The following is a 21,227-nucleotide window of genomic DNA, read 5'->3' as shown; positions in this document are numbered from 1 at the left end:
CTCAGCTGTGAACTCTCAACCTTTTGCCAAGCATCTTTTCCTCTTTAGTTAGCCCCTCCTTTACCCACACTCTATCTCTGCCTATTTTAGGAGGCTTTTGGATGATACCCTCAATATGCAATGCATGCTCTTATGCACAGTTTACAGGGCATGTCTAAACACACTCAGGGTGTTGAGTCGAGTTCAACAATAACATAACTCTTAGCTGTTATACTGATAGTAGCCAGCACACCAAGCTACGCAACCAGTCAGTAAGTTAGCCAGACATTCATATTGCTACATGCTGTCAGTCAAATAACCACAGTATTCACTTAGCCTACCTGCCAGTCATCACGAGTGGTACAAAGTTTGGTTACCAAGAAAGCTCTAACTGTGTTCTTGAAAGTGTTCTCAGATTAGAGGAAGTCAGATTTATTTCTGTATTATTCTTTTCCACATTATTCATAGCACCACTAAGTACGTTAACTGGCCATGGCTTATATTGAATTATTATCTAAGGTTGCCACATATTTGCAGTACTTAATATATTCAACACATATTGGATTGGATGCACGTTGCATTTCTGCAAGTGCCCCAACTTCACATGACATGCGTTTATATTGTCAACGTCACCTACTTGGACGTCGATTGGTTTGTAGTCAGGCAGGCATCTGCCATGAATGAATTTACCAAATGAATGTTCATTTTTGTCGCCACTGTAATAATATATTTGCAGCAACACCAGCTTGAAGCACAATATGTGGTACTATCATCTTGTATATATATATTATCATTTTATTTATTCATTCACTCTCATCCTCTAAGAACATATTTCAATTGAAATGAATGTCTTCATCTGTATCCTCCAGTGATTGTTCTGAAAGTCAAAACCACTCAGCGAGTGGTTTTACCCTGCAGACAAACCAAACCACAGTTCCATCTGGACTGGCGCCACCCCAGTTTGCCAGACCAAAGTTTGGCTGTTTAGAAGGGATTATGGTCAGACCTGCTTTTTTGGTTTAGATCAAGAATAATAGACATAATGTCCATCCCAAACAAGAGGGATTTATGAAAGCAGTGAGGTGTGAAAGCAGCCGGTTTTACTTTGGGCCTAAACATGACCTCTGCTTTAAATTTTGCCCTCCACTTAATTTTTTCAGCTTTTACTTCATTCGTCACAGAACTTTCTTACTCTGAATTTCCTTTGTATCATGAGTTATAATAACAAGATTAGGATTTTGCACAATTTAGCTGAAACCGTACAGTAGTAATATGCACATTTGGTCATAAAACATTCCATTTGTTGGAATAAAGATGTTATTAAAGGCTCTCCCAAATATAACAGAACAGTGATTGAGATTCTCACATTCAAATGCTTTGAGTAGAAAAAAATATGATTACCCCCTACATGTAGCAGGCACTGTGACAGATTAAAAATCTGTTTATGTAACAGTTGAAATCTTATAAATTTAAAAAAAATGTTAAGCTTAAATAGATATGGACAACAAGCATAGTTTCCATGTAAAGTGTTTTCTTAATTGACATATGTGCTATGAATACCTTTTAAATGTGAGAAAATTCCTTATGTTTTACATTTTATGTTAAAAGAAAAAAGCAAGAATGTCCCTGTAGATTTGAATGCCAACAAGATTAAGTTTGTGAAAGGTACATCTCACCACAGATGACCCTGCTGGATGACGCTGGCCTGTTTAACTACAGCACCCTGATGCAATCCTCTGTAAATACATTAAATCAAGCTGCAAAGGAAGAAGCTGATCATTAATCCTTTTTGCCTCTTTTCCCGTCACCCTTACTCCTTTATCCCTTTCTAACTCTCATTCTGTTTCTCATTTGCTTAAAATCACTTTCACTGTATTTATCTTTCTTTTTTCTTTTGAACATTTTCAAGTTTTCATCTTGTCTGCTATCTGTCTGAAAGTTCTACATGCGGACACTTCCCTGCTTGTTTTTATTTCCCTCTTTACCACCAAACCCATTCCTCATACCTCCTTACCTCTGCTCGCCATAAGTCTTACTTGAAACTTGCTTGGGGGTCAAAGGGAGTGCCAGAGGTGCAGTGAGTGACGTGGCACTCTGGCTGACCCCTGGCAGCTTGGCAGAGCTGCCTCCCTAATGAGATTAGCTGGGTAATGCCGACTGTGTCTGTTTCTCCAGCCACCCAGCCCGGCCCACCCTGGGGCTCTTTATTTAGCCACCAGCAGGACAGGGCGTGCCAGCATTTGCAGGTCGAGGGCAGGACAGGGCCCACAGGCCAGCTCCCCTCTTTTCTCCCTTACCCCCTCACCACATTTATACGAACTGTCCAGTTTCTGTTTGAGCGTCACCATTATGTAGTTGCATTGCTTTACAGTATATTTCTACCAGTCCTTTGACTTACTGTAGTATCTCTTTGTCTTCATCTTTGTCTTACATTCTCTCTATATCTGTCCGTACTCTCTCATCCTCGTTTAGCAAATAGGTACAAGTGCTCAGTGGCCGGACTGAGCAGCACTTGGAAATGATCACACAATACCCTGATACCATTAAACACACTTTGTCTGCCCCAAGCAAGGTAACTGAGCAAGAAACTTAAAGACCTCACCCTCAAGCATACATGTGTCTAGTTTTTAACAGCATAAAATGCAAGTCCGCTTGCTATTCACCTCATGAAAAAACAGACTTAGACGGTGTTACCAAAGCTGTGACCGCCAACCTGAGATTAGATAAGTGGCCAGACAATTAATTATTGTATCTGTATTATGGTAACCATGTAATGCAATAACTCACCTTCATCCTTTTGTCTCTGTGAGATGTTATTGTTACCTTTTGTGGCAGCGATTGGATTTTAGCGGTAATTAAATGCTCAAACTCTGTTACCATTAGTGTTTTTATGAGAGGGCCCTTAACAGACAGGGGGCCACTCGTGGCACAGGTGTGCCCCCTTCATCTCAAAGGTTACTTTCATCCTGGAGTTTGTGACAGCTTCAGTGGGTTTTAAAGTGCTGTACAGCTCATTCCAGGTGTCCTGGTGTTCTAAGTTTCTATATGTGATAGTGTGGATGTACACCAACACCTGCTCGGCTATGGCCCTGGGGCACAGACAGGTTCAAGTTCCACCCAAACAAACATTATGTACCAATTGCTCATTGTATGTGTGTGTGTCCATGCATAATTGTCTCCATATGCCTTGCAGAAATGTGTGTAACCAACATACTTACACTATATGCCCTTCATACTCATCATTTACACTGCAGGATTGTGTTACCTATTCGTGTCAAAGTCTGCTTTTGTTCAAACTGTCAGTTTGCTCTTCACGTTGAGATTGCTCTTGATCACACAGGCATCAAGTTCTGAAATTATGTGTCCCTGTTCATCTCTGTCTATCTGAGAATACCTTGAAAAGATGTGTCATCCTTAGCCAGGAACAATGTTACGAGAGGTGAATTAACTTGTACCCAGATTGCATTGTCTGTGTTTCATTTTAACACCGCTCCGACACACTAGAATGCACATCGAAAATATTGACCTTCAGCATTTAGCCTCGGCAAGAAAAAAAGCTCACACTGAAAAGAACAGAAATGCACATTCACACATATGCTCATGTACATGGATAAACACACACCTCCCCATGCACCCATATCCCACTGCTGATATTAACCTTTAGAAAAGAGAAAAGAAAGAAATCCAGTTGAATAAAATGAAATCGTGACATGGATTTAGAGGCCTCCTTGTTAATCTCCAAAGAGTTCTGCAAACATAATAGCCATACAGTTGGATGTACAAGGAACTTAATTAACTGTGGACCTTGTCCATAGATGGCAGGTCAAGGGAATCTCACCGACAAAGTACCTCATCCTTTCTGATGGTATTATTCTGCATTTTCTACAAACTGAGGATTTCATCAACATTTTTAAACCCTTTATATTCATATCAAACCCCGGTGTTTCCTTATACATCTTCTGGGCTAAATCATTTCTGTCAAAGGGGCTCCACTGGGCTGAGTAAACAAATAAACAGTGAAAACAATAAAATTTTTGCTATTCGACTATTTAGAGTTAACACTTTTTTTCTGATATTCCCTATGAACTGTAATTCACTACAGCACGGCAAAGTGTGCCATTTGTAAGAATCTGGTCCATTTTCTGTTTTTTGCCTTGACAAAATATTTGACAATTACTTGAGGAGAGGAAATTATGTTTATTTGAAACTTTGCTAACTGTCCTTATTGTTTAATTCAATTCAGTCCATTTAGATCAATGTCAGTACCTTTTATGATGCCAAGTAGAGAAAGCCCATCAATTTGTGAGGGACTTTTTTTTTTATGACTGAGAGTCTTCATTTATGCATGTATGCACAATTGCATTGCATGTCTCACACAGTGTGTGTTTGGGTTATCCCACTACACTATTGTGGATTGGGCATGGTGCCCAGTTCAGGGTCTGTTGGGTGGCCCATCCTTGTGCACCCCTCAAGGGACACCAGAAAATAACAGCCCCTAGCCATATGGTGGCAGTCCCTGGTCTGTTGGCTGGTCAATCACACTTGTACAGAAGCACTTGCAAAATATCCTCCTCCCTGGAGACGGAGGCTTTGATGTGGATGCTGAAGGGCAGAGTTTAGAGTCTTGAAGGTCCTCACTTACCATACAGTTTCAGCTGAGGGAAACGGAACCCTATTAATTAAGATGCCTTAAGACAATCAAGCTCTGTAATATTAGCTGTATGATGGAGCTTGAAACCAATATTTTAAAAAACTTCACTTAATTGTTGTTTTAAATTATTAAAGGACATTATAGTTATTTTTATTTTTATAAAAGGTAAAGGGCCTGTCTATATGGTGGGGGAGAAAGAAAGCATACAAGATGGAAAGTGTCATAGTTTAAGAGTTGGATAAGGAGATTAAAAAGGTGAGGGAAGAAATGGAACAGTAGTCAGACATGAAAATGAAATAAGGACATGAACATCTAACAAGTGAGAAAAGAGCAGCCAGAGAGAGAGGTTCCCCTGGATGAGGAGATTCTAACATCACGCTGTAGGTTCCCTTATGGGACAGCCACAGACGGAGCACGCTCCCTGCTGCATGCAGAAGGAGGAAGCTTTGCCAGCATGAAAAAATATACAAGAGAAGAATGAGAGATGAGTTTAAAAAAAATTCATTTTTCCCCAGAGGTAAAATGGGGATTTCTGCTTGCGCAAACACAATGTAGTCAGATAGCTGGGAATGAAGAGGAAAGGAGATGGCAGAGCATAAGAAGAAGGATGCTGGAGAAAGGAACCCTTCGAAGAAATGCTGGAAGAAGATGGAAGTTAAGGGTTAAGAGTAGATGAGCAGAGACAGTACTTTTCAGAAGTCAGGAAATTATATCTATTTTATATAGGTGTAATGATAATAGACTAGAATTCATAATATGATTCAATATGGATGTTTGGTTTTGTTAGCTTGATATGGGGCACATCATCACAGCTGTGACTTCAAAAGATCCCATTTAAAATTGCGATTTTTGTCATTATCACTGAGATCATTTATTTGTACAATAACTTAAAGTTTTCACAGATCCTGAAATAGCATGACAGAATTAACAAGGATTACAAGTAATATCAGTTACCATGAAAAAATCCTGTTAGTGTTTTCTTCATCCCAACACAATTTATGCCTATTGGTTGGATTCCTGGCCCTTCATCCCATCACTGCACCAATTCCCAAAATGAACACAGTGATTATTTCTTTATTGTAATGTTCAACCTTTGATAACTGCATTATGTATATCAGGATACCTATATGAACATAAAAGGTGTCATTAAACCAAAGTAACCTTAGAGTCAGTGCATTATAGTGCAACTTAGTCAAAGCCATGGGGTCATCAAAAAGGCTCTGATTACAGGTCAAAGTGTGCTGCTGTGATCCACGACATACCTGCTCACCAACACAGCAATAAATAAAGAAAGAAATTTTAAGTGCTGTAAAATATGAGGGACTTGGCTCTCTTTGCAGCACATAAGGTGCACGTGTGTGGCTGTTCTTATACATAAGCAAGAACACATGCTTACATGTGTGTCAAGGATTGCAGTTTTGCTTTAGGGAGGGAAGAGATGGGGGTTAGGGAAGGATTTAATATGCTACTTTAGCCCACGGGGGGCTGTAGAGTTGAAAGTTGACGCAAGAGGCGTGCAGAATCACACCAGCCTGCATTACAGAGGGACTGGGGGTGGTGGACTGGATGAGTGGGTCAGGGGGGTGCTGCTATAAAAAGTGAAATCATATCACTTAGCAGCTGAGTGCAGATAAAGCTGTGTTTGAACCGTGAGGCATAAATTATACATTGTAAACACTGTTGGGAGACCACGGCTCGTTTGAATTATGACAGAGGGTAGTTTTTCTCCTTGCTTTTCTTCCCGCCCGTACTGCTGTTTCTGCCACTCATGATATCCTTCTTTTTGCTCTCAAAGCACTGAACCTTTTTTTTTTTTTTCAAATTTCTCTTTACAATTTCTACAACACCTGCCTCAATAACCACTTCCAAGGAACACATATGCAATCACTTCCTTTGACTTATGTTTGTTTCTACTCTTTTTAAGTTTATGATTCACTGCTGGCTTATAGATTCATTATAGCCTGTGGTCCACCTCCCATAACTGCTGTCCTATCTAAGCCCTTTGTGAGAAGTAGTGTTTCACACAGCAAGCGTGGAGAAAAAAAAAGGCTGGCAGAGCTTCATGTGATTTGATCAATGTTCATCCCTTGCATAGTTCAAGTTGTGCCACTGTTATATTTATTTATTCATTTATTTCATTTTCTTTCATTTTTTGGTGCCTTCATCCCTCCTGACAAGTTATTGATCAGTTTATTCTATTTGTCCTCAACTGCCCAGCACCAGCTCTTTTCTCTCCGGTCAATACTGGAGGATTGAGAGAGTGGGTTCCTCCCCTGACCTGCTCTCCATCAATCTGAGTCAGTCTCGTCCTATTCAACACATGCACACAATTGTACCATGGAATTCACATTCACACTGAAAACGATGGACTTTCTCTGTCTATTCTACCCACACCTCTGATCCCAGCTACAATTTTGATTAATCTTGAAGTGCTGCAAGGTCAAGACAGGATCTTGTGTATTGGGTGTTGGCTGATGCTGTCAGATAAAGGTTTTAAGCTCTGTGTTCTTTCATTTTTTTATGTTTTCTTTTTGCCAGTGTATGTTCACTGTATGCTTAGTGGTTCATGTGTGTCTATGCCAGTGTGAGTGTAGATTGTCTCCTCTAGAGATCATGGCCACTCTGACCCAGGGGTCAGTGACCTTGCACAGTTTGGCTGATACTGGACAAATGTTTGTGTTTGTGCATGAGTAATCCTTCTTGTACTGATTAGGAAAGTCTTCTAGAACAAGGACTTTTTGGCCATTTCGGACGAACAGCTATAAAAAAGAACATTGGTTTAATTGGCCAGGATGATGGGTGCACAGAGGAAATATGAACCAGAATAACCAGTATATTAAACACAGAAACAGCAGTTAGTTGCATTTGAGAATCTTCTCCTTTTTTTCTCTCTTTTACTATAGTAAATTCATTACAGCATTGCTATTGTGTTCAGCTCATTGGCAGTGTTTCTTGTCGATAGTTCTGGATACCTTTAAGAAGCACTTGTAGATATTGCTTGATAAACAGCCTATTCTCAGATAGCGTTTTTTACCAGATTTTTTTAATTCTGCGTATGTGTGTCACAGTTTGCTTCCTGTCCCTTAAGAACCCTCACATTAAAACACTAATAGTAACAAAGTTTCAGGTATTCAGTTGTCACTTAAATTCAGTCACTGCTACAAAGGGTACAAAGGTACTTCACCTTATGACGTTAGGGGCAGGCAGAGATAAAATAGCTGAGAAAATAACTAGCTGTTATGTGTTTTTAGGTTAAGAATTAATATAGTTCAACTTCTTTCTCTGCTCATCAACATGGCTTCATTTAAGACTTGGTTGATTTATGAAGACAAGACTGGAGGCTGCAACCCTTACCTCTCCAAAGAACAAGAAGACATTATTATTCTCTTTCTGACTCACTCATTTCAATGAAAAATGCATAGAGCTGTGTCTAGAAAAAGCTTATCAAAAGGTTAACTCTTACCCATACTTGTCTGTGTCTGCAACTCTGTATGTGCACCCATTTCCTGCAATGGTAGCAGCATCGGATCATTTTGTGTTTTGTTCGTATGGTTTAAAAAGAGCTTTGTCAAACCAGTAGCCCAGTGTTGTTTTCCTAGTTAACTTTCAGTCACGTACAAGACTGTTACCCATAACATGTTCTGTACTTGAATTTCTTAAGCAGCCATCCATGTTCATAGAAAAATATTTTATATGTGTGTATATATATATATATATATATATATATATACACAACACACTGATATTATCAACCTAATTGAACAGCAACTTACATATCAATTTCCATGTTGCGCTGAATATGGTTTTATACATAATTTCTGATGTGATGTAAGGATAAGAGAATGTTTTCTAGCAAATATATGAGCCGGATTTTCATCTTCCTTATGCTTTTTTCCTTCCTGGTCAGTGCTGGTTTGGGACAATACTGCCCCAAACAAGCAGCTGTTGTAACTGCATGGAGTTGTCCAGGTGGTTTGGTCCACTTTCAAAAGTGCAGTATGAAAGTGAACCAAACCAAATGAAGGTGTGAAATTTTTCAGCATTCCCCGCCAAATCAAACCAAGTCCCCCGGACTATCCTTGTGTGAAAGCGTCCTTCTCCTCATGCTGTTTTTCACTGAAATGTAAACCGTATACCCTCTTGTCTCTCAATCATTTTCTCACATACACACAGCTGACATGCACTCACAGTCTTATGTGGAAGGAGACTGCCTGGGAAAGTGATAGCAAAAGAAAAGAAGCTCTGGAGAGTGAGCTATCTCCTTAGATGTCATTGTGGTGCACCTCTTTTCTCTCTCTCTCTCTCCTTCTCTCTATCATTTTCCTTTTACTTCTCTTCTCTCTGTCTCACTGTCTCCCCTGTTCCCACTTTCTCTCTCAAATCATGCTTGCCTCCAGTGGTATTCAGACAGTCCAAGGACAAAGTAGTGATATGCTCGGAGCAATGGACTGTCCGTCAGTTTGTGTTTGTGTGCGTGCGTTTGAGTGGGTGCACATGTTGAGTCTTTGAAGCTGTTTTCCCTTGTCCTAACAGATTGGAGTTGCATCCCTCTCCATTTAACCCCCTGATGCTACATCACACACTTACACACAAACAGAGCACACTTATCAGGCTGCTGTGGACATATTTAACAGCACATGGCACTATTTAAGATTCACCTAGAGCTCCTTGCACAGCTTGCTATTGTCGAGGTCATGCCAATATGTGTAAGAACTGTTATATTTACTTCATTTTATATTTGCGGACTTGTCAAGGAGACTGTAATGGCGATAAATAATTAATTTCCATAAAGATATGGAAGATTTGTGTGGTTTCTCTTTGTTTTCTGTTTTTCTTCATCTTTTTTTTTATGCCCTCATCTAAGCAATATCAAGCTTGGGGTCTCTATTACTAAGTCATGTAGTTTGTTAATGTGGCCTTGCCTTTTCTTACTTAACCAGTTTGAAGTAGATGGCCCCTGGGTCTGTGACCCTGAAAAAGACATCCACACATGCACACACCAACGCACAAAATCAACCAGATGCATGACCTACTCTCCTCATTCTCCACATTCACACACACAAAGAAATCCATCCTGGAGACAGACGTCTCCCTCTGTATGTGTGAGTGAAGCAGCAGCTCTGCTCTTTGAGACAAACAAGGGAAATCCTCCTTGTCTTTCCTTGTCCATCACTGGCCATCTGACTATCCGAGGCATGTGCCTGACTTCAAAATCCTCCCCCACCATCCGCGGCAAGGCTCCAAAAATGAAGATTTAACTAACAGCCCTGCACACACAGGCAGAGGCCCCTTGGCTCCAGACGGGTTCCCCTGACGCAGGGACACACTCAGACGGGAAGTTTGAGGAGAGGTTTGTGGCAGTTAACTTCTGTCAGAGCACTTCAGGTTTGACCCTCTCTTGACCGAGCGGCTTCCTTCTCCTCCATCTTTCTGTAAACAACCACATCCCTTTAACTGAAGGCGCGCTGACTCGCGAAGTGTAATAACATCACTCATGTTTTGATGTGAGGCGGAACGTCTACGTGAGTTAGGGAGGCTGTGTGGCTCAAGACACATCTTTGTCATAGAGGAACCTATGTTAACCTGTCACCTTAATGGTCTTGTCCATCCTCTATTTATCCAGTTTGTTTCACACAGACACACACAGCCATGCACAAACGTTGTACAAACTGATACTCACAAAAAGCGGCTGTCCACTGATCTTTCTGAGTGTGTGTCAGCTCTATTAGCACATTCCCAGATAGGGCTAGAGCTCTCTTATCTGTGGTGACCCATTAATTACACTTTGTTCCATTAAGTGATCTATTTTCAGACCTGCCCCACCCTCAACACCCACTCACTGCTATCTTCACCTCTGGCCTGTTCCTCTTCCACCTGAACTCTCTCCTCTCAAGTTTAGTCTTTTCATCCCCTCCAACACACACATTGTCTCCTATTATGTGTGTGTATTACAGTGCGCTGGATCAGTATCAACTTTATGTATGTATATCTGTTTGAGACAAACCTGGCATATGAGACTTTAAGACAACTGTCAGTTGATAGATTTAAACTTCTTTCAGCAGACTTAAAGTCCAAAACATTGTAAAAATGACTCATTCCAGTGTATCACATGTTTTGCTGCAGAAAATGTCCATCAGAGCTAACTTTTCCTTTCTCTCATTGGTCATTTGCTTACTCTCTTAGGTGTGTGTAAATGCAACCACTGTAAATAGCATTTAGCTGAGTAGCCACAGTTCCACAATTGTCTGCTTTATCTCCTTGTCTTATAATTCTAACTTTGATCTTTGAATGAAGTGTTTGTCTTGAAAGTTGTTGCAGCAGGACTATCAGTCTGCTTTTATAATACATTTTATGACCATGCTGTATATAGATTATGCTCGCACTTATTCCTTGCATTGTAAAAAAAAACAAAATAAAACTGTGTGAGTGGTGTTTATGGCTGTGCTTGGTTGTTCTGTAGAACTTAGACAAAATAGTTTGTGAAGGACAGTTGTGTGTAAGGTGTGAGAGGTCACCATAGCCTTGTGTGGGTGGGGGTTCTAACATTCATGGCTGTGCATTCTTTAACCATTCATTCTGAATGTGGCCTGTCTTTCTTACAGGTGCGAGGGGCCTCCATTGCCCCTCTCATCCTCCAGCTTCTTTGTCACTAAGTGATGTGTGTCTGTCTGATATTGCACAAGTGTGTGTGTGTTTTTTGATGCTTGGTATTGTCGTGGAGGTGCAAGGGGGTGCACAATTGTGTCCATGTGTGTGCGTGTGTGTGAAATCTCATTGTGTTGAAGTGGAGCAGACAGTGTGTGTTTATAGGAATGAGAAGTGACTGTTGTGTAGTGAAGTGGTGTAGTAAGTGTGCAATTTGGCCTGGATTTGGTTATATAGACTGTGTTTGTCTGCGCATATGTGCGTGCACATTGGCATTCCCACATGTGTTCATGCTCTGTCTCTACTCCATCTTGTCCATCTTGTGTTTGGCAAGGTGTATGCCCTGACCCTTGCCCAGGCATCATTATGTGTGTGTTCTTGTGCCTATGGAAGTGCACATATATGCATATGTGTAGTGCCTCTGCTAATGCACAGTCTTTGTGGGGGCCTCCCTTTTCAGCTATGCTGCTTTTGAGTCACATTGTGCTTGAGCATTGAAACAAAAGCTCTCCATTGCCCCTCAATAGGCCAAAAACAAAACCGTGTCAGGCGAGCTAGCAGCCCCAGAGTGTTTGTCATTAAGGTCCCGACCAATGGTGGTCCAGATGGAACAAAAGGCCCGGATAGCTGCATTGTTTACAGTGTTCATGTACGAATGGTAATCCCAACAAGTCCCTTCCATAAACATGTCTGTGTTGCACGTTCAGTTTAACATATGTCTTCTCATGTAAGCTGTAAAACAGGTACATTTTTTAAAAATCTTAGACATGCATGGGTGACCATTCTGAATTATGCTGAACTGTTGGTCTGTCACTAGCAGCAAGCTAGGAATGGGTTAAGAAATGTTGTTGCATGTGCATCTAGTGATTGAAGTACTGATTAATTTTACAAAGCTGGAGATATTTTCTGGCGGTTATTTTACCTGGTGTTTGTTTTTTTGGTTATTAGGGAACATCGAGCCTAGACTGAAATCTCAAAGCTTCCCTTTTATCTGTTTACACATTTTATCTAAGGTTGGTCATTCATTCAGTATTTATTTTCTTTTTTACAAGAGAAAAAAGTTTAATAAGAAATACCTAAACAAACAAACAAAAAAAAAACCTTGACAACACAATCTGCCTAGTTTATTCATAAAATAAATTAACACGCAAGATACAAACGTTTGGAGGTAGAAAGGAAGTCTTTATAAAAGTGTACTAAGATCATATACACTTTACCAATAGTTAAAAGGCAACCTGACAAATTGCTTAACAAAGGACCTATCATCTGTCATCAATACATTTTTTTTCTACAGAATACAAAGGAGAGGACTTCATTTAAGGCAGGTTATGGTGTTCTGCTAACCCTGTCAAGGTCATTTTTAATTCCTAAACATAACCAGACAGCGAAAGACAAAATTAATAAAAGCTGAAATCAAAAAATCAATCAAAAAACTGTACTGGATCAAACGGAGAAAACTCTCTTGGGTTATCTGAAAGTCAGTTATGTGTGTGAGTCTACTTCATAACCCCTAAAGACCTACGCCCTTCTTTCATAGACTTTTTCGCCTGCCATAACTGGTGATCACTTCTTTTGCGACAGTTTCTCGAAATGCTGTGAGACTATCTTTCTACATGTAGATTTTCTTTTAATTGGAAGCTAGTAAGACTCTGTTTTGTTATCACAATATTGGTATCTAATATTTTATATCAAGGTTATTGTCAGCACAGGTATATTAAATCACCCCTTACTCAATGGGTGTTTCTGACCAGAGACAAATTGTTTTCACAGGTTATAAATAGACAATGTTGACTTCAATCTCTTATTTCAATACTTTTTTTTAAACTTTTGTGAAATGTGCATTTCCAATCAGAAAAGGTGTGAACACGGTCTTTGTTAAATGCGACACACTTCATTGCTTATTCCAAGTATCTCAACCCCTTTCAATAGAGCTGAGTAAAACAACTGACATTGAGAGGTTTCGTGAAGGGGAGGGCATGTTTGGGCTTTTGATTTTTACTGGAGAGGAGCCTGCCGCTGGTATCAAATAGCCTGTGCAGTCCTTGGACTAGGGTTATCTTGTTAATACTCCGTTCCAAGTCTATTAAAGCGGGGGTCTTTTATGATGGCCAAGGCCACTGTTTCACGTTGAAATAAAAAAGCACTCAGTTCAGTCTTGTTGTCTGGGTAGGGAGGGAGCAAGCAGAGAGGGATGGATGAAGGGATTTAACTGAATGAGACAGTGACAGAAATAAGTAAAGCACTGCTGTACTGTCTTTTGTGCAATCCTCTTTCTTACCAGTTTCACTCTCAATGGACCAAAACATGAATGTAAAGGAGGAATGTAAAGTATCTTAGGCAAGGTGATGATTTAAACCTGTTAATATGATATATTATCTTTCGCTAGCACTCGATTTAGTTTCTCCTCTGTTTGTATTTTATACAAACTCCTTTCAACAGCCCCTGTAGCTACTGATTTAGGTTCCTCATCTATGGATCTGTAATGAGTTCTACCTTGTTTCTGTCTAACAACAACACACAATAATAAGCAAAGTAATTAAAAGCAGTATGAGGGAGATGTGGGGGGGCAGACCCCACTTAGCAACAAACATTGAAAATTAATTTTATTCAAGAGGCAACAGCGATGTTACTGGTTTGATGAAATGTTTGTGCTTTTTTCTGATAGTATGTATGTAAATCCCTCCTGCGCCAGTACTCAGTAAACCTATGAGGGTTTAGTATTATGTTGATTTTATTTTGAATAAATACAACAATTTAGCATAGAACAAGTCTGTTTTGCTGTGAGGTTGGTTCGAATATCCTTATCCTAAATGTAGATTAGAGATTAGTGTTAGGGATTAATTAAATGTTTTACTGATGACGACATCTCCATGTTTTGTTGAAGAGGCCAGAGTTGCTTTGGCAGTGTAGCTGACCACCTGTCACCTACCGATGCTCTCCTAGACCTCGTCTCCAGTGGCTACATGTCACATCCCCCTTGACAGACAGCCATGTGGGACAAAATGACATCCTTGACCTTTATGCATGTGTGCTAGCTTGGTGACAATACACACTGTTGACTGCATCTGCGTGGGCATTGCATTTGGACAGTCAGACATCTAGGCACTAAGACATGCAAACACACAGTAGGTGCACATACTCTTGCACACCCCCATCTAAGCTAATATCAGTAAGCATCAGGGGCGGAAATCCGATCGTATGACAACCAGGATACAGAGAGTGATTCTCCACCACTGATGCATGCAACAGATAGGTTCCAAAAACAGCAGCTCAGCTAAGGTTACAACCAGCCAAGGCCCGCAGCACAATGCACTGCTCTGCCTCACATCAAGATAAATAAAAGCTTAGGTTACCATTGACAGGAAATTCATGTGATAATGCTGTGTTTGGGTAGTGTTTCTTTTTTGTTTTTTAATGAAAACTCTTACTAAAGGAAATGAGAAATTGTTTGCCTCTGTTTGCAATGATATCACATATAATAATCCTGTCACATGCTATGTTTTTGTAACTTTTGGTTCGTGATTAAATCACGGTTGATCTTCTTTTTTAATTGAAGCACATTAAATATTTAACCCAAATGTCAGTGTGTTGGATTAAGCACTCATAATTGTTTAAAGAAATTAGAATCCCACAAACAAAAGCATCATCACTTTACATGTTTGCCACATAGTGCTCTTGATAATTTGAATATGTATTTATTTTATAACTGAAGCAAAGAGATATGGCCCCCTTCACATCAATGTAATTACGAATTTAAAAAAAAGGAGTTTGATTCAAATAAAATAGGCCATTTGTACACAAGCAATTAACTGGTGTGGCTTTAAATAATGTAGCCCAGATGGAACCTAATTATAGTCGGCATGCTTTGATTTGTGGTTCCTGACGGAGCATCACTTGGGGCGTCACTTTGGCTTTTCAGTCACCTAGCGTTTGTTTTGAAATTTGTGACAATCACAGCCGATTACCATTTGTAACAGCATGCAACGTTTGTTGCAGAAGGAAGAAAGCATGGCCCATAGCGATGCAGGAGTTTCCTTGTCTCCAGCTCAGAACTGCTCCTCTGTTCCCTTACTTCACTGAGAGGGAATGATAACTGTGTGTATTTCCAGTGGGTGGCTGTGAAAAAATGTGTGCCTTCCGTCTATGGGTAGACACTCTCGTGATAAAAGTGTTTGTGTGTCATCCTGTTGTAGCAGTGCAGAGTCAGAGGGAGATCAAACAGTCAGTCAATTACCTTGAGAGGGCTCCAGTGGCTGTGACAGAGAGGAAAAGGCTAAATATCCAGGATCAAATACTTTCCTCTGTCTGTCACATAATGAAGCAGCCTCTCTAGGCTCAGACAACACACACAGAATAGTCAAACAAGAGCCACTGGTCAGGCCCTGCATCAGATCTGTGCCATGACCTCAGCAAAGGAGCTCTCACCACAGAACAGTGAACACATTTGACTGTAAGGCACATAAGAACTGTTTCAGAAACAAACAGTTCTTATGTGCCTTCACTTTTCTGGTCAGTTGTCATCTCTTATTATAAATGTTTTCAAAGAACCTTAGTAGTTCCTTATTACTCCATAAAATCCCCCGTTATGAGAGTAAACAATGATTATACCTCTTGTTGTGGAGCTCAACTGTTACATCAGGATCAAAGGATATTGTTGCTTTTACAATGTTTTATTTGATTGTCTACTTTTTAAATCTGATTAAAATAGCACATAGGACGTGATTTTTTCATAACAGATTCAAGAAAGCATAAAACCCACAGCTCACTTTATTTTTAAACTTACTGAGTAAAAATACAAGATACAACTCAAAGTTATTCATGAAAGCTTTGCCCGTTACAATCCATTTACACCTATATATTGCACTTCACCGAAGAATCCTTTAAGTTATGTGCTCAAATTGAGGTTAAAATGGCTGTTTATGGGTTCACTTTACACACAAGATACTGTCAGTTGACATCTCATTGATCCTCACATCTTTTAAAGATATCAGTCTGATTTGTGGCATAGCTGACGCAATTCCTTGCTGTTTGTCTGCATGGTCACTGTGCTTCCTCCACTAAATCAGTGCACATCTCAGCTTTGACAACATCCATTAGATTCAGGCCACTTCAGCTATTAAAGGGAGAGTGGATGTAAGTTGTTAAAAGCCTGTTTAAGTCTGTATGAGAGCAGGTTTATGTCTGCATGTGAGTTTTGTCTGGGGGAGAGAGGACTTCACATCAAAGCCTCTACCCATAGAGATGGGTGGTGCTTAACACCAGAGTCATTGGAGGGACACAGACTCATCTGCATATTGGCACAGAGACACCCCCATGGTGACCCTCAACTGTGATGGGATAGGTTGGAGAGGCTGGCGGCGTTCCGGGGGAGTTCACCGCCAGTTCAGGGTGAACGAGAGAGCGCTGCGGCATTGATCGTTTCTGCAAGAAGAAAAAAAAGACAAAACAGAAGTAAAAACACTAGTGAAGGAGAGACCAATGAGAGATGGAAAAAAGAGGAGGTGAAAAAAGATCACATTGCCTCAAATTGGACATAAATGATAGATTAGAGGTGTGTGAGGACTGTGTCTTTGTTCCCAGGGATTGGTGTTATGATGAGCCCTACACAGGTAGCAGAGTCACTGAGAGTACTGGGTTATTGACTACCCTGATTGCCAGCTCAGTAAATTTGACCCAAGGCACTGACAGCCATCTGCTTGCTATATAACGTGCAGGGCAGTCCCTTATCTCAAAGTGATCGAGAGCTCCCATACATGCTTGTGCACACAAATTACACACACAAAAAACACACCTCCAGCAACTGAACCTAAATTCACTCTCAGCTCAGAACCTTACACTTTCCCCCGGTCTTATAGTCACACACATAAACACACACACACACACACATACACACACGATATCTCCATTAATGTGTCCAGGCAGGGGTCAATCTAATAAACATGGGGTCAGTGCAGTGGTCATCAGAGGCCTGTCTGTAGTGAGAGAGCCTTTAAGGTGCTTCCTAATTGTATCCCTTTGGCCTCCTAGTCTAGCTTTTTATTGCGGATGCAGTGTACACAGAGGAGAACGCAGGAAGGATGGAGCTGAGGTAAAGAGGTCCATATGTGCTACCAATTTGACTCCTCTTGAAGGGTTGTGTGTTGTCCATACTCTGTAAACCACCGTTTCATGAAGCTCAGCTAACTTCGAATGCAATTATTCTATTTATTTTCTATTTTTTTCAAAATCCACCCGAGATTAAAAACAAAAGCACGCTGAGATATAAGTCTTTAATTTGCAAAAAATACTATATATGATATGATGATGATAACAATAATAATCATAATAACAAATACTCATTAGAGCTAAGCTCGTGTTCACTGGGCTCCCTGTGTCCAAACAGATGTCTTAGATCTGGTTAACAGAGGATGAAACTCATAATACAATCAAAGCCAACATGTTCTCGCTCTGGGGAGCAAGTGGGCACCTAAATATGGCCTCCAGTTATACTTGTATTGCTAAGCAGCCAAGAAACTAGCCACTGGTGGCAGAAGCAAGCCGATATCTGCTACCACTGCTTAGTTAGTGAGCATGAGCAAAAACACGATCTGGTCTCATCATTATGTCTCTAATGCAGAGCCAAAGTGTTCTATAGGACTAGCCGTTGAGTTTACAAGCTATCCAACTAAATATCCGGCCTGTGATACCCTAACCTAAGGAACCTGAGGCTTATGTACCAGATTTCAAGTGTGACCCCAACTTGGGAACTTGCTAACCTGGAGGAGGTCAGAGGGAAACCCAGCACTGCTGCCTTCCCCCGCCACTGCCAGACCATCTGATATGTTCACTAGTTACATCTCTCCAGCTTCTGTCTTGCCTTTCCTCAATCAGCCTTTTAGAATGAATGACCACCGCTCCACTGGTTTCACTTAGTGCGCCCATTGTGCATAGCTCTGGTTCTGTTGGAAGGACTTCTCTCCATCTCCACAGACGTGCAGTGGTGTTGATTATCAGGTATCCACTAGGATAAGATATTAAAGCCGTCCCATTGGACTAACAGGTCATAGGCTGCCATGGCTCTCACACATAAAGCTTTCTTTTTGCCTGGAGGAAAGCAGTTCATTGTGGGAGTGGTGAACCCTATGAATCTTACTATCTTATCTGTTGGTGTTCATTTCTTTTAATCATTTTTGTTGTCCAAGTATGTGGATAGGATACAGAGCTGTAGTTTTGATTACGTTAGAGTATCCATCATGCACTTTCTTTCCTTGTACCATTATAGTAAGTAAATGTCTTTATTTTTGTGTGTCCTCTTCTTCGTGTACTGCAGGCACAGAGAGGCATGAGCTGACCTCCTGGATGAGTTTCAATTCCATCTTCAGGTTCTTCAGTGAGGTGCTGGAGGCAAAAGAAGAGGAAGAGGCAGAAGAGACCTCCAACACTGTCACCACACGCAGCAGCTCCCTCAAAAACAAACACCAAGATTTGTAAAGAACCATCAACAGTAACTTTGAACAGGAAGTTGTTGAGGGGATGGTGATGAGGCATCATATGTGAAAGTGCAGAAATTGTCCTCTCTGCTATCTTTTCTCCCCTTCTGTCTTTTCCTCTGTAACCTCTCACCGGTTTTCCTTCCTCAGTCTGTTCCCTAAGTATCATTTCTCCCCTCCAGCCGTCTGGCTTTGCTCTCACATAGTCTTCTTGTTGTTGGAGACAAGAGTACAGGGTCACCATGTATACATCACAATAACGTTTTGCATTACTTCTAGTTGAGAGCAACTGTCAAAGCAAATGGGCCTGAGTGTTAGTGCTTCCCGTGGGCTGTGGCCTGGCTGTGGGTACGGGCCACAGCAGCAGAGATTAAGGCTGACAGGCGCTGTGCACAATGCGCTGTGGTGCACCTCTAATTGTCCTGACATCAGCCTGAACTGAGCTAATGCCCCGCCTGCCCTCCAGGCTGCAATCCTCAGTTTCTCCCCCTTCACTCTCCCTCTTCCCCCAGTCCTAAAGCCTGTGCTTACCCTGAAATTAGCTCATGTGGCATGTCCTACTAAGGATATGTATCATTTCAACCTGGTTATTGATTATTGCCATTTTCTTTCATAACATACAGGACATTTTTTAGTAAGAGTGATCCCTCATCACTGATGACCATTTGTTTTAACAAAGCAATTTATTACTGTGGCTTTATCGTCTCCCTCCTGCACTCACTTTGGCTTTTAAAGTTGACTTTCCTCAATCAGCATTGTATCGAATGAGGTTTTTTCTATGTTCATTAATTTCTGGAATAGCTATTCTTATCATTTTTTCCCCCTCAACTTTGAGCCATATTTGAAGATAGTGCCTCATAAGCACTTACTAGATTTAATTATCTGCACTTCTCAAAGCAAGTGTGTTTACTTTTGTACATCTAAGGCTTTGTTTAGCAGAAGTGCAAATAGTTTACTTCTTTGTTTATAACACATATGTATCATTCTTTCTTTTTTTTTACCCGAGTGTGATATCCTTGAAATTAGGGGTTTTCGGGAGGATTGAATGTGATGAAACAAATAAAACAAGCACAACCTGTTCTGATTATGGAAAACTCTAGACACTGAGCATATTTAAAATCACTTAAAATCAAGCATCAAAATGGGTTTGAGAGATATCTCATTTTAACAGGAGCCAGAAGTCAGCTCACAACACTCATAAAATCCCAATATATCGCCTTACACATGTCAGGAAACCCAAGATTTCAATATTATTCTAAGCCAGAATGATATTTCCTTAGATGTTGGAGAAATGTAACATTTCTTTTTTCCCCCCACCAAAGTACTCTTTGTGTGTACTCAGAAGTGACAAAGTCAGCTCCCTGCCCAGCTGCACATAATCTCACTGAGTGACACAAACATGATAAATTTTTTCCATAAAGTCTGTGTGTTTTATAAACCACTCAAGGCTTTATGGAATGCACGTCTAATGTGTCATGACATTAGTAAAAACTCAAACTGGATACAGAATATTATGATATCTTAGACACGTTCTCGTATGTATACTTTACTTCTTTTTTTTTCCTGTGAAACTTCCTTTTTTTCATTGTGAAACTTGCACACTGTGAAACCCTGCCTTGTCCTCTCTCTGAGTTGAAGGCTTTTGTGGATTATCTTTCTGCTGTAATGAGACAAATGTGCCTGATGGTTCCAGGCCTAATATCCTTTTTAATTTGATTCAGATCTCTCCAGGTTTCAGCAAAGAAGTTGGCTTATTATTTGATTTCCATGAGTTTCATTTCAAGATACCATTGCTCACCTTTGTGCTTTTCAGCTACAATCAGTTAGTTTTTTCCACTATAATTTGTATATTGTTGCCTTAGGAATAAACAAGACTCTGCTCACTGTTTTTAATATCCAGCAAGCCATATGTTAACAGAACTAAAGATGTAAGAGCAGCCTAAATCCAAAGCACAGTCTCAAAATAATGGGCAATTTTTGCTAATTGCTCTTGAAGACATTTTTTGCAGGTGTTTTATTAAGCCCTCCTGCTTCCTTTTTATCAAACTGCAACTTTTTGTGTTCCGAAGCTGAAGTGAACCTGCAAGTCACATATCTTTTATTTTGTATTCTCAAACATGATTTTCCCATTCTTTATTGATCCATTTCGATTTTAAACGGTTGTCTAAAATTATTGTAGCGACTCTGCACCAAATTAATTTCTCTTTTTACATGATTTCCTTTTTGTATTTTACCCATTAAAGCTACAGTAAATAAAATCGATCCTTGCATCTTTATTTTTCAACTATATGTACGTATTTTCCGATTTCATTTAGTTTTTCGCTTAGCTGTTTATTTACTCTATACTCATCTGAACTATTTTTGCGGGTTACCGGCGCAGGATAGAGCCACATTATCGACGTATTTAGAAGAAAAACAAACAGCTCCAGAAACACAGGTGCGATGGTAAAGTGAGAAAGATGTGGCCGGAAAGTGTGAAGTGC

General features: G+C 40.3%; 1 protein-coding gene across 2 annotated transcripts in view; it reads left to right on the top strand.

Annotated features, from left to right (window-relative positions):
* The window catches only part of arb2a (ARB2 cotranscriptional regulator A), a 137,279-nt gene extending 116,273 nt beyond the window's left edge, over positions 1-21,006 (top strand). For both annotated transcript variants that reach the window (XM_072388127.1, XM_072388126.1), the window contains exon 11: positions 18,585-21,006. In XM_072388127.1, coding sequence (XP_072244228.1) covers positions 18,585-18,745 — 161 coding nt within the window. In that variant the 3' untranslated portion in view covers positions 18,746-21,006. The remainder of the gene's footprint in view (positions 1-18,584) is intronic.
* Positions 21,007-21,227: the final 221 nt, after the last annotated feature.

Source organism: Leuresthes tenuis, unplaced genomic scaffold (assembly GCF_036924035.1).
Source record: "Leuresthes tenuis unplaced genomic scaffold, fLeuTen1.0.hap1 SCAF_6, whole genome shotgun sequence".
Lineage (NCBI taxonomy): Eukaryota > Metazoa > Chordata > Actinopteri > Atheriniformes > Atherinopsidae > Leuresthes > Leuresthes tenuis.
This window is presented reverse-complemented; position numbering and strand designations above follow the sequence as displayed.